This window comes from Nansenia antarctica (assembly GCF_963989245.1).
Source record: "Nansenia antarctica genome assembly, chromosome: 11".
Lineage (NCBI taxonomy): Eukaryota > Metazoa > Chordata > Actinopteri > Argentiniformes > Microstomatidae > Nansenia > Nansenia antarctica.
In genome coordinates this window covers 18,968,591-18,981,292 of record NC_137681.1, presented here as the reverse complement: position 1 = coordinate 18,981,292, position 12,702 = coordinate 18,968,591, and the positions used below count along the sequence as shown (strand labels likewise).

The 12,702-nt window shown below is 51.8% G+C and overlaps 1 protein-coding gene across 1 annotated transcript; it reads right to left on the bottom strand.

Moving 5' to 3' along the window:
• Positions 1-64: 64 nt before the first annotated feature.
• atp2a1l (ATPase sarcoplasmic/endoplasmic reticulum Ca2+ transporting 1, like) lies at positions 65-10,969 on the bottom strand (the record flags this gene model as incomplete). The annotated part of the gene is made up of 24 exons (XM_080542428.1): positions 65-127; positions 210-344; positions 484-601; positions 1,164-1,297; positions 1,396-1,481; positions 1,688-1,890; positions 2,072-2,292; positions 2,406-2,629; positions 2,829-2,940; positions 3,061-3,279; positions 3,389-3,505; positions 3,876-4,007; positions 4,148-4,250; positions 4,591-4,679; positions 4,845-5,011; positions 5,194-5,335; positions 5,556-5,711; positions 5,936-6,021; positions 6,389-6,469; positions 7,506-7,644; positions 7,830-7,934; positions 9,399-9,481; positions 9,595-9,612; positions 10,852-10,969. 24 exons carry the CDS (start codon positions 10,967-10,969, stop codon positions 65-67), a joined length of 3,051 nt encoding a protein of 1,016 aa, XP_080398554.1.
• Positions 10,970-12,702: the final 1,733 nt, after the last annotated feature.

Below are 12,702 nucleotides of genomic sequence, written 5' to 3'. Positions count from 1 at the left end.
TTCTAATGGTGGCTCACACAAGCTTCTCCCCTGGGTTGTGATCTTCCTCTTTTTCTTCCTCCTCCTATTCCTCCTCTTTTTCTCTCCACAGCTTTATTTTCTCTTCTTCTACATATCTAGGGTCCAGCTGCAGGAGAACAAGACCATGTGATCAGAATGAATACCATGTGATCAGAATGAATACCATGTGATAAGAGTGTAGAGTGTACCATGTGACTAGACTTACTCTCCACATAGTTGCGAGCCACGAACTTCAGCACCTCGTCAATCAGGATGACGGGGAAGGAGAGCTTCACAACAATGAGCCACTGCTCCACGGACAGATGGGTCAGATGGAACACCATCTGGGGGGGGGGAGGGAAGGGGTGTTACTGTTACTGCCAAGGAAATGGTCACAGCACATGGGCACTGAGCCATAGAACTATCTAATAGACAATGTGTGTGTGTGTGTGTGTGTGTGTGTGTGTGTATGTGTGGACTCACGGGCAGGGGGTCGACGTAGATGATCATGAAGTGGAGAGAGAAGGACAGAGCCATGGCTGACAGCAGCCAGAAGTTGCTCCATGGGGGCATGCGGATCAGAGACTGGTTCTCAGACAAGCTGGAGGGGGGAGAGGGTGGAGGCAGGGGGGGAAAGGGGAGGCATGGGGGAGAGGAGGGAGAGGAGGGAGAGGAGGGAGAGGAAACCAGGTTTAACATGAGTCTTTCGCTTTCACTTGAACAGTCATTATCTTGGTTGGTGTGTGTGTGTGTGTGTGTGTGTGTGTGTGTACCTGTTGAGGGCGTTGGCCATCTCGATGGTGACCAGCACGGACAGGGCCATGGTCATGGTGTGTGTGTGTGTGTGTGTGTGTGTGTACCTGTTGAGGGCGTTGGCCATCTCGATGGTGACCAGCACGGACAGGGCCATGGTCATGGTGTGTGCGTGTGTGTGTGTGTGCGTGTGTGTGTGTGTGTGTGTGTGTGTGTACCTGTTGAGGGCGTTGGCCATCTCGATGGTGACCAGCACGGACAGGGCCATGGTCATGTGTGTGTGTGTGTGTGTGTGTGTGGGTGTGTGTGCACCTGTTGAGGGCGTTGGCCATCTCGATGGTGACCAGCACGGACAGGGCCATGGTCATGTGTGTGTGTGTGTGTGTGTGTGTGTGTGTGTGTGTGTGTACCTGTTGAGGGCGTTGGCCATCTCGATGGTGACCAGCACGGACAGGGCCATGGTCATGGGGGTGGAGGCCTCAAACACACTACATTCCAGACCCACGAAGTCCTCGTTCTCATCGCAGCACTGCATGAAGTGGGACTGGAGGAGAGGAGAGAGGGATGAGAGGGAGGGAGGGGGAGCTGTGTGAGCGTGTGTGTGTGTGTGTGTGTGTGTGAGTGAGATGGTGTGTGTCTCACCAGCTGGTAGTAGGTCACACCGGGACCATCGGTATCGTACATGAACCACCAGGCAGCAGCTCCAACAGTGGCGGCACCGACATAACCTGAACACACACACACACACACACACGCACACACACAGAAGGTTATGAGTTCAAATCCCGCCTGGGAACACCACCACTAGTGTGCCCTTGAGTAAGACAGCCCTAAGTTACTCCAAGGAGACTGTCCCTGGAATCTGTAATTGTAAGTCGTTTTGGGAAAAAAGTGTCTGCTAGATGGTAAAAATGTCAGATATGTAATGACTCACTTCCGATGGCCATATATCTGAAGAACAACCAGCCAGAGATGAGGGGCTCCTTGGGGGAACGGGGTCTCTTGCCCATGATGTCCAGGTCGGGGGGGTTGAAGCCCAGAGCTGTGGCGGGGAGGCCATCAGTGACCAGGTTCACCCACAGCAGCTGCACTGGGATCAGGGCCTCGGGAAGGCCGAGGGCGGCGGTCAGGAAGATACTGCAGGACGGGAGACACAGACAGGAAGAGGCGTGTTACAGACAGGAAGAGGCGTGACATTCCTCTGGTCGCTGTTACAGAATCGGCACAAGAAAACACCTCAGGGATTCAGGATTGGGTAGAAACCACCTAACCTAATCATCTGGAGACTGGGTTGGAACACACACACACACACACTCACCAGACGACCTCTCCCACGTTGGAGGAGATGAGGTAGCGGATGAACTGCTTCATGTTGTTGTAGATGGCCCTGCCCTCCTCCACGGCGGACACAATGGATGAGAAGTTGTCGTCGGCGAGGACCATCTCAGAGGCTGACTTGGCAACAGCAGTGCCAGAGCCCATAGCGATACCAATCTCCGCCTTCTTCAGGGCGGGGGCATCATTCACACCATCACCAGTCTGGAGGGCGGGGGGGGGGGGGGGGCAGATCATTACAAACCAGTTCAACAACAAATGAAATATTTGTGATCTATTAAAGTACTGTGGTCAATATGTGTGTATGTGTGTCTCACCATGGCAGTGATCTCATCCTGTGCCTGGAGGAACTCTACGATCTTGGACTTGTGGGCGGGCTCTACGCGGGCGTAGCAGCAGGCACGCTTGACGGCCTCTGGCTGCTCGGAGGCAGGCAGGTCGTCAAACTCGCGGCCGGTGTAGGCGCGGCCAGTCACGTCCTCGTCCTCGTTGAAGATGCCAATACGACGGCAGATAGCCACCGCTGTGCCCTTGTTGTCACCTGGGGGACGGAGGAGGGAGGGGGGGAGGTTATTCAGTCATTCACTTCTGAAGGTTTTTCCACTAGACACAAAAACGAACACAGATGATAAACAACAGGTGTGTTTACAGGTGTGTGTGTGTGTGTGTGTACAGGTGTGTTTACAGGTGTGTGTGTGTGTGTGTGTGTGTGTGTGTGTGTGTGTGTGTGCGGTACTGACCGGTGATCATGATGACGCGGATGCCGGCCTCTCTGCAGAGAGCGATGGAGCCCACCACCTCCTTACGGGGGGGGTCCAGCATGCCCACGCAGCCCACGAATGTCAGGTCAGTCTGGGGGGGGAGGAGAGGCTTAGCCCCTGGATCTAACACACATCATTTATCCATCCCTCCATCCCTCCACCCCTCCCTCCCTCCCTCCCTCCCTCCTGCCCTCCTGCCCTCCATCCTCACCTCATAATCGATGAACTTGGTGGCGTCCTCCAGCACCATCTCCTCAACCTTCAGAGGGGTGTCTCTGGTGGCCAGGGCCAGGCAACGCAGGGTATCTCTCCCGGTGCCCCACTCCTTAATCACAGCCAAGATCTTGTCCTTCACTGCCTCGGTCAGGGGCACGCGGGTGGTTCCCACACGGACGTACGCACACCTGTCAATCACTCCCTCAGGTGCGCCCTATTGAACGGGGAGACAGAGGGTGAGGGAGGTATGAGAGGAGGAAGTGGAAAGAAGAAGGGAGAGAGGGAAAGAGGTGGGGGGGGGGGGGGGGGGGGGGGCTGCGTACCTTGACGAACATCTTGGGTCCTCCTTCTCCCTTGCCTGGGGTGCAGAACACGGACATGGACTTCCTGTCTCTGGAGAACTCCAGGGTGAAGTTCTTCTTCATCAGCTGCTTCACCACCTGGAGGCACACATAGGGTCAGCTAACGGCTAGGCTACACAGGGTCAGCTAACGGCTAGGCTAGGCTACATACATAGGGTCAGCTAATGGCTAGGCTAGGATAGACTACGCACACAGGGTCAGCTAATGGCTAGGCTAGGCTAGGCTACACACACAAGGTCAGCTAACGGCTAGGCTAGACTACACACACAGGGTCAGCTAACGGCTAGGACAGGGTTAGCCCTCTGAGCTGAAGGCTAGGACAGGGTTAGCCCTCTGAGCTAAAGGCTAGGACAGGGTTAGCCCTCTGAGCTAAAGGCTAGGACAGGGTTAGCCCTCTGAGCTAAAGGCTAGGACAGGGTTAGCCCTCTGAGCTAAAGGCTGTGCTCACGGTGCAGCAGGCGTTGGCTCTCTCGATGGGGGGCAAGTTGTTGACGTTGCTGTTGAAGACATTCATCTTCTCCACCAGACAGCAGAGGGCAGTCTCTGTCGCCTCGCCAACCTTCTCATAGATCTTCTTAGTCTGGGGGGAGGGAGGGAGGGAGGGAGGGAGGGAGGGACGGTGTTTAACATTGAACAATATGAACATATAAATGTAGTTGAATTAATAAAATGAGCAGGTAAATGAGCAGGTAAAAGAGCAGGTAAAAGCAGGTCAGTTACCACATTGTAGTCCAGGGAGGAGTCGTTGCAGAGGGCGCAGATGGTGGACAGCTCCACCAGACCATCGTAAGCACTGCAGTTAGTCTTCTTACCACTCTGGGAGCTGAAAGAGAGAGAGAAAGAGAGAGAGAGGGAGGGAGAGAGAGGGAGAGAGAGAGAGGGAGAGAGAGAGGGAAAGAAAGAGAGAGAGAGGGAGAGAGGGAGAGAGAGAGAGAGGGAGAGAGAGACGGGGAGGGAGAGAGAGATGGAGAGGGAGAGAGAGAGATGGAGAGGAAGAGATAGAGAGAGGGAGGGAGGGAGAGAGGGGGAGAGAGAAAAAGAGAGAGAGGGAGTGAGGGATAGAGAGGGAGGGAGGAGGGAGAACAATGACAGATGTCAGAGGAGGTTGGGTCGCTATGGTGAGGATGCTGCGTTGTGAGGTGGTGGTTGTCGTGGAGACTTACACTTCTCCCTCGGGGGTGTACTTGGAGCCGGAGATGTCGAAGGCGTCCAGCTCGACATGGGAAGCCTCTGCTGACTTGATGATGAACATCTGGAGAACACACACACACATTGTTACAGCTGTGTGTGTGTGTGTGTGTGTGTGTGTGTGTGTGTGTGTATGAGTGAGTGTGTGTATGAGAGTGAATGTGTGTGTGTGAGAGTGAATGTGTGTGTGTGTGTGTGTGTGTGTGTGTGTGTGTGTGTGAGGACCCACCTTGGTGACACACATCTGGTTGGTGGTGAGGGTTCCGGTCTTGTCAGAGCAGATGACGGAGGTGCAGCCCAGAGTCTCCACGGAGGGCAGGCTCCTGACGATGGCGTTCTTCTTGGCCATGCGGCGGGTTCCCAGGGCCAGGCAGGTGGTGATGACGGCAGGCAGACCTGGGAGGGCAGGGAGGGCGACCATGAGGGACCAACGTGGAGGAAGGAAATGGTCGTCATCAACGCACACACACACTCACACACACACACACTCACACACTCTCTCTCTCACTTATACTTACACACACACATGCTTTCTCTCGCTCTCACACACACACACACACACACACACACACACACACCTTCGGGGATGGCAGCTACAGCCAGGGCCACAGCGATCTTGAAGTAGTACACGGCGCCGCGGATCCAGGAACCTCCATGGACGGGGTCGTTGAAGTGGCCGATGTTGATGGCCCACACGGCGATACAGATAAGAGTGATGACCTGGAACACACACACACACACACACACACACACACAGCAGAAGACCTGTTAGAGACCAAGCCATCTCTCTATTTCTCTCTCTATCAATGTCTCTATAATTGTCTGTCTGTTTGTCTGTCTGTCTGTCTGCCTGTCTGTCTGCCTGTCTGTCTGTCTGCCTGTCTGTCTGTCTGCCTGCCTGTCTGTCTGTCTGCCTGTCTGCCTGTCTGTCTGTCTGTACCTTGGACAGCTGCTCGCCGAACTCGTCCAGTTTGGCCTGCAGGGGTGTCTTCTCCTGCTCGGTGGCTGCCATCTGGTCACGGATTTTACCGATCTCTGTGGAGACGCCGGTCGCCACGGCGATACCAATAGCCTTGCCAGATGAGATGTTGGTGCCCTGAGGAAGAGGAGGATGAGGAAGAGGAGGAGGAGGAAGAGGAAGAGGAAGAGGAAGAGGAAGAGGAAGAGGAGGAGGAGGAGAGTGAGAAAACAGTAACACGAACAACAGAATATCATACCTGTCCATACAGAACAGGCTGTTTATAGAGGAGAGGAGGGAGAGAGGGAGGGAGAGAGGGAGGGGTGGAGGGAGAGATGGAGGAGTGGAGGGGTGAGACTTACAGAGAAGAGCATGTTCTTCTTGTCCTGGTTGACGGCTCTGGGGTCGGGGACGGCATCGGTGTGTTTGATCACACTGACGGACTCACCTGAGGAACACACACATGTTACACCTCAGAACACACACACACATGTTACAGCTAAGAACACACACACACACACACACACACACACACATGTTACACCTCAGAACACAGACACATACACGTTAAACCTCAGAACACACACACACACACACACACACACAAATTACACCTCAGAACACACACAGACACACACACACACACACACACACACACACACACTCACACCTTGACCCTGACCAGGTACAGTAGGTTGGTGTATGCAGTGTAGGTCTAGCTTCTAGCAATAGCAACTGTGTGTAGGATTAGCAGGTGTGTGTAGCATTAGCAGGTGTGTGTAGCATTAGCAGGTGTCAGCATTAGCAGGGCTCACCAGTGAGGATGGACTGGTCGACGCGGAGGGTGGTGGAGCGGATGGCTGTGAGCCTAATGTCAGCGGGGACTTTGTCACCAACTGGAGAGAGAGACAGAGGGAAGGAAAGAGACAGAAAGAGGGAGAGAGAGAGAGATACTGATTACCATTCCCACAGCTGTAGAGACACGGTCATCCCTCGTTCCTCGTTCCTCATCTGTTGTTTCTCTCATATTCAGATGTTGTCCGTGAGTTCATGAATGAACTTCCCTCAACAGTGTGTGTGTATGTGTGTGTGTCTTGACACTTATTGTTTTGGTTATTTAAAATGTAATAATTGAAGCTTAAATTAATTAATTATTATTTAATAATCCCTTCACAATGCATAGGCAAAGTCAGACGCTGTGATTGGTGGAGTGGGTCACTTCCTGTTCCTAATGAAGGGATTCCATCACGGGGGGGGGGGCGGAGGGGGGGGACCTCAACTGACACAGGATACATGGGCCAATCAGAACGAGGTAGGGTGGAGAGGGTGGGGGGTAGGGAGGGATGAAGAGCTAGGGGCAGGGGGGTGGGGGATAGGGAGGGTGGGGGGTAGGGAGGGATGAAGAGCTAGGGGCAGGGGGGTGGGGGATAGGGAGGGGGGGGGGGGTGGGGGAGGGATGAAGAGCTAGGGGCAGGGGGGTGGGGATAGGGAGGGGGGGGTAGGGAGGGATGAAGAGCTAGGGGCAGGGGGGTGAAGAGCAGGTGTTAGTGGGGGTATTTATATCCAAGATTTTGTTTCCCCTCTCTCAGCATGTTTTCACAGTCATTCCCTCCCTCCCTCCCTCTCATTGCCTAATATGGGCGGGTGGCCTCCCCGCCTTCCTCCCCTCTCCCTCCCTCCCCCTCTGTCCTGCTCTAGAGAATCCCCACCATACTAGACCAGTCAGTTGCCAGATTGGCTGTTTCCAGCTCCTTTCCAGTGTTTGTTGCCAGATTAAAGCCTTGGTTGGGCTGGAAACTGTCAAAGGAACCTGGCAACACTGACAGTATCTTCCAGTGTCTTGGGAACTGGAAGAACAGCCAGGGTAGGATAGAAGGATAGATGATAGAGAGAAAAAGAGAAAGGAAGAGAGGAATGAGAGCGGCCACTCACCAGACACCTCGACCACATCACCGGGGACGATCAGGCGGGCTTTGATCATCTGGACGCTCTTCCTGTCTGAGCGGTAAACCTTGCCCATCTCAGGCTCATACTCCTTCAGGGCCTCAATGGCATCCTCAGCATTACGCTCCTGTACACACACACACACACACACACACACAGCATAACAGTCAGAACAACATACTAACAATACCACTACTTTGTGTCTCTGTGTGTGTGTGTGTGTGTGTGTGTCTGTGTGTGTGTGTGTGTGTGTGTGTGTGTGTGTGTGTGTGTGTGTGTGTGTGTGCGTGTGTGCGTGTGTGTGCCTCTGACCTGCCATACTCCCACCACTGCGTTAGCGATGAGGATGAGGAGGATGACAAAGGGTTCCACGAAGGCTGTGACTGTCTCTTCGCCTTCCTCAAACCAAGCCAGCACCTGAACACACACATAGGAGGGGTTAGAATTAACACACACACACACACACACACACACACACACACACACACAGCCTGAAGGAGAAGACAGGGTTAGGGTTAGATACTATGACTCATAAATCATTCTGCCGCATTCTGGATGCATTTAGAATCTGGCTACAAGTCTGTGAGATTCAGCCAATGCTAACGCTAACACAAGTACAGGTATGGGCCTGGCTAGGATGTAGCTAGATAAGCACTATCATAGCTAGCTAGGTACTATCATGGCTAAAAGCTGGGTGCTATCATGGCTAGCTAGGTGCTATCATGGCTAGTAGCTAGGTGCTATCATGGCTAGCTAGGTGCTATCATGGCTAGTATCTAGGTGCTATCATGGCAGGCTAGGTGTTTGGTTGTGCAGCTGTTGTCAGATATGAGCTGTGCTGGTGCGCTTTATGTATTTCACAACATTACATCATCTCTGTTCAGTAGATTTGCATGTGCCCAGACCCCTGTTCCTCTCCTCTCCTCCCCTGTTCCTCCCCTGTTCCTCTGCTGTCCTCTTCTCTCCAACCTTTTCTACCTCCGTCACACAACTATTTCCTTCACTTCATCTGACCTTTGCTGAAGGATACAGTTTCTCTCTTCGGCTTGAGGCTTTCTTAAAATAAACCTTTACCCCTCCCACCCCCTCTCCCCTCACCCCTGTCTCCCCCCCACACCCGTCCAACCCCCCCTCACCCCTGTGTCCCCCCCTCTCTCTCAGTATTCTCCTTCTAGGGCTATAGTGACAGCTGCCCTAAGCGGTCGAGAGCTAGAGCTGGGGCACTAACACACCCCCCTCCCTCCCTCCCTCTCTCCCCTCTCTCTCTCTCTCTCTTTTTGAGTTGAGGTTTGTCGAGGTTTTTCCACTCAGGAGTCAAATCAATTGGTTTCTGAAAATCCATTCTAAAAAAGTCTTAAATCCGTATTCAATAATTGGACAGGTGGTCTGTATGGAGGTGTGTTCAGGTTTACAGGAAGTGGACAGCCAATTGGAAGTCTTTATCCAACCCATCCAACTCATGATTGGGTAGGGAATAGCACACAAAAAAGTCCCTAACCCTAATTAATATGTACCATATCAGAGGATGTATATTTCAGATTACCTATTACTACTACTACTACTACTACTACTACTACTACTACTATTACTATACAGCTAACTACTATGCTACTACTACTACTACTACTACTACTATTACTATACTACTACTATACTACTATTTCTACACTACTACTACTACTACTACTACTACTACTACTACTACTACTACTACTACTACTACTACTACTACTACTACTACTACTACTACTACTACTACTACCACTACTACTACTACTATTACTATACTACTACTACTACTACTACTACTGTATAATTATTGTGACGTGAATAACCCAGGATAGAGTAATAGTGTGACATCATCAGTGTTTGTTTACTTACAAAGGAGATGCAGGCGGCCAGAAGAAGAATCCTGACCAACAGGTCCTCAAACTGCTCCGCGATCAGCTCCCACACACTCTTACCTGGGGGGAGAGGCTAGTTATATACCAGTCAGAGTATAGTGTATGTATGTGTGTGTGTGTGTGTGTGTGTGTGTGTGTGTGTGTGATGATATCATGAGGAGTTGAACACTTACCCTCCTCAGCAGGCAGCTCTGTGGGGGTCGACAGGCAGGGGGGAGGGGAGAGGGGGGAGAGAGGGGACGACGACGACAGGTGATTAGTGATATACAGGAGTGATCAATGATTATTCCAACAGTGTTTTACAGTCTTAGACACTACTGGTCAGTAAGAACCCCTAACCCCTGACCCCTATCCCACACTGCTCTGCTGGACATTATATCAACCTGATCACATATCAATAGAATCTCACCTATGACCTGGCAGCTGAAATGGACGTTAGAATGTGCTAACCCCTTACCCTAGCACTAGCCCCAACCCTAAGCCCTGACCCTGACACCTGGGAAACCCCTGACCTGTACCTGGTGACCTATGACCTGGGATCTGGGGGGTCGTGATGTGAAACAAGCAACAAGCAACACCACGTTGTCAACAGTCAGACTCTCTGATTGGCTAGTGTCATTCAACCAATGACCAGTCTTCTAGAATGTCTCATCTGTCCCGAAGCATCCATCTGCTGACTGAGTTGGAACCAGGTCACTGACTGAGTTGGAACCAGGTCCAGTCATACTGCACTCTGAGAACACAGGCTTCTGAAAGGGTTAACCCTGCAGGGGAACCCTCTGGGTTAGATGTCCACCTCTGTTGTAAACTCAGAAGCGTCTAAATGGAACCCAAAAGGTTTCTTCAGAGGGTTCCCCTAGAGGGACAAATGAAGAACCCTTTCAGAACCCTGTGGACCAGGACCGGTACCGGTGTCTGATCCAGTATGACACCACCACCCGCTGTGGCCTCAGCAGCCAATAGGAATACACCACACTGTTTAGACCCTCATTGATTAGCAAATCATATTTGAGATCATTCAGCCATTAACCATCTAAGGACCTCCCAACCTTCTCTCTCTCTCACCCTATAATTATCCTCCATATATATATATATATATATATATATCACCAGGAAGCATCTTGAGCTGTCACCTGTCCCTCTCTCCCTCCCTCCCTCCCTCTCTCCACTCCTGTTCCTTCCGTCTTTAAATAGCTCTTCAAAGCCCTCACAGTCTCAGTTTCCCAATGTCTCTGCATTTCTAACAGCTGTTCAGCTCCTTTACATCCAGAACCCTAACCCTAGCTTCAACCCAAACCTTCCTATCTATCTATCTATCTATCTATCTATCTATCTATCTATCTATCTATTACTGCACATCCATCCAACACCCCACCCCACTCCTCCCTCCCTCCTTCCCCTCCCTCCCTCCCTCCATGCAAGGTTCTCACCATTGTGCCCGAACTTGGCCAGGTTCTTCTTGAATTGATCTGGCGTGAGGCCCGTCTCCTCATTGACACCAAAGTGGGCCAGGACCTCGGCGGGCGCCTTCATGTGTGAGTTCTCCATCCTTAGAGTAGGGTGGACCCGGGGGTGTGAAGGCGGTGTGTGTGTGTTCCTCTAGGCTGGCTGTGTTCTGGGCCTGACGCCTGCTTCTGTTTGATGGACCCCCTCCTTGTGCAGGAGCGACTGTCAGTAAGAGCGAATTAGCCCATGCTGGCTCAGGGTTTTATACCACCGCCGGAGGCACGATTGGTGGACACCCTGTGGGGGCACGCCCCCAAATTCCAGCATGGGAGATCTGGAGGGTGAGGGTGGGGTTGAGGGGACGTTTGGACAGGGGTTGGGGTTGGGGGGGGGGGGGGCTAGGCTAGGGTGGGGATGGGGGGGGGGGGGGTGACCAGGGATGAAAATGAGGTCTGTTTTTGGAACATGCACAGTCAGTGGAATACGGAGAAGGTGAGAGAGTGAAACAGAGGGGAGGAGGGGGGAGGAAAGGAACACTGAGTGACGGCTCAACTGGTTTCTGCTGAGGAAGGGGGCGGAGCCAGGGAAGAGGTGGTGGAAGGTTAATATAGCACAAGTATTAGCAGGCTGACAGGAACAGGCTGGGATGACCCCAGTGGAGGGACACCACATCATCATCATCATCATCACCATCATCATCACCACTGTCATCGTCACCACCACCACCATCATCATCATCACCACCACCACCACTATCATCACCACTACCTCAATCATCATCATCACCACCACCATCATCATCATCACCACCACCACCACCATCATCATCATCATCATCATCATCATCAGGTGCTGGGGCAACAGGGCAGGACGGGGCACATTTTATTTATCTTTATTTATGAGGAGGGAAAGGCAGGAGATGTGATGCAGCATAAGTGTGACAGCTGATGGACTCCCACCCCCCTCCCTTCTCTACAGGCCCCCTGTCTCTCTTTGATGTTTGCTATTGTCTGTCAAATCGGAAGAAAATATCAGAAACAGCCACAACCTTATGCTTGCCAAAATCAACAGTTTGGATCATTATGAATAAACAAAATCAACAGTTTGGAACATCAACATCATTATTTACATTTTTACATTTTTGGCATTTAGCAGACGCCTTATTCCAAAGCGACTTACAATCAATACATTTGAATACTAAGCATGTGAATCAGCAATCCACCATTCGTTGCAGGAGGAGTAATCTAGCTCGGGCCCGGGGCCACTGATAGAAGAAAAAACCTTCTCCCGATCGCCTTCTACTAAACTTTTTTTTTTCTTTTTTTTTTTTCTGGAGAAACTTAGAAACAGTACAAGGGGGGCAATAGAAGTTATTAGGGACACAGTAGAGGGGAAAGCGGGTGTCTTTAGGAGACGTAGTGGTGAGGGTCAGAAGATGTCTCAGGAGGAGCAGTTAAGATGTAACCTGAAGAGATGGGTCTTCAGTCTACGACGGAAGATGGGTAGTGACTCAGCCGTTCTGACGGCCGTGGGGAGCTCATTCCACCAGCGGGGAGCCAGTGTTGTGAAGAGACGTGATCGGGCAGCCCGACTGCTGTGTAGAGGTTATCCTCAGCTTCCTGGTGGATGCCAGCAGGTTCATCTCAAGAATCTCTCTGTACATGGCTCCATTCATTGTGCCTTCAATGATAACGAAGTCTGCCAGTAACACGAGAGGAGAAATAGCCCCACACCATTATACTTCCACCTCCAAACTTCACTATTGGTATAGTGTTATTCGGGTGATGTGCAGTGCCATTTCTCCTGCAAACATGGTGTGTTGTGTGACAGCCAAA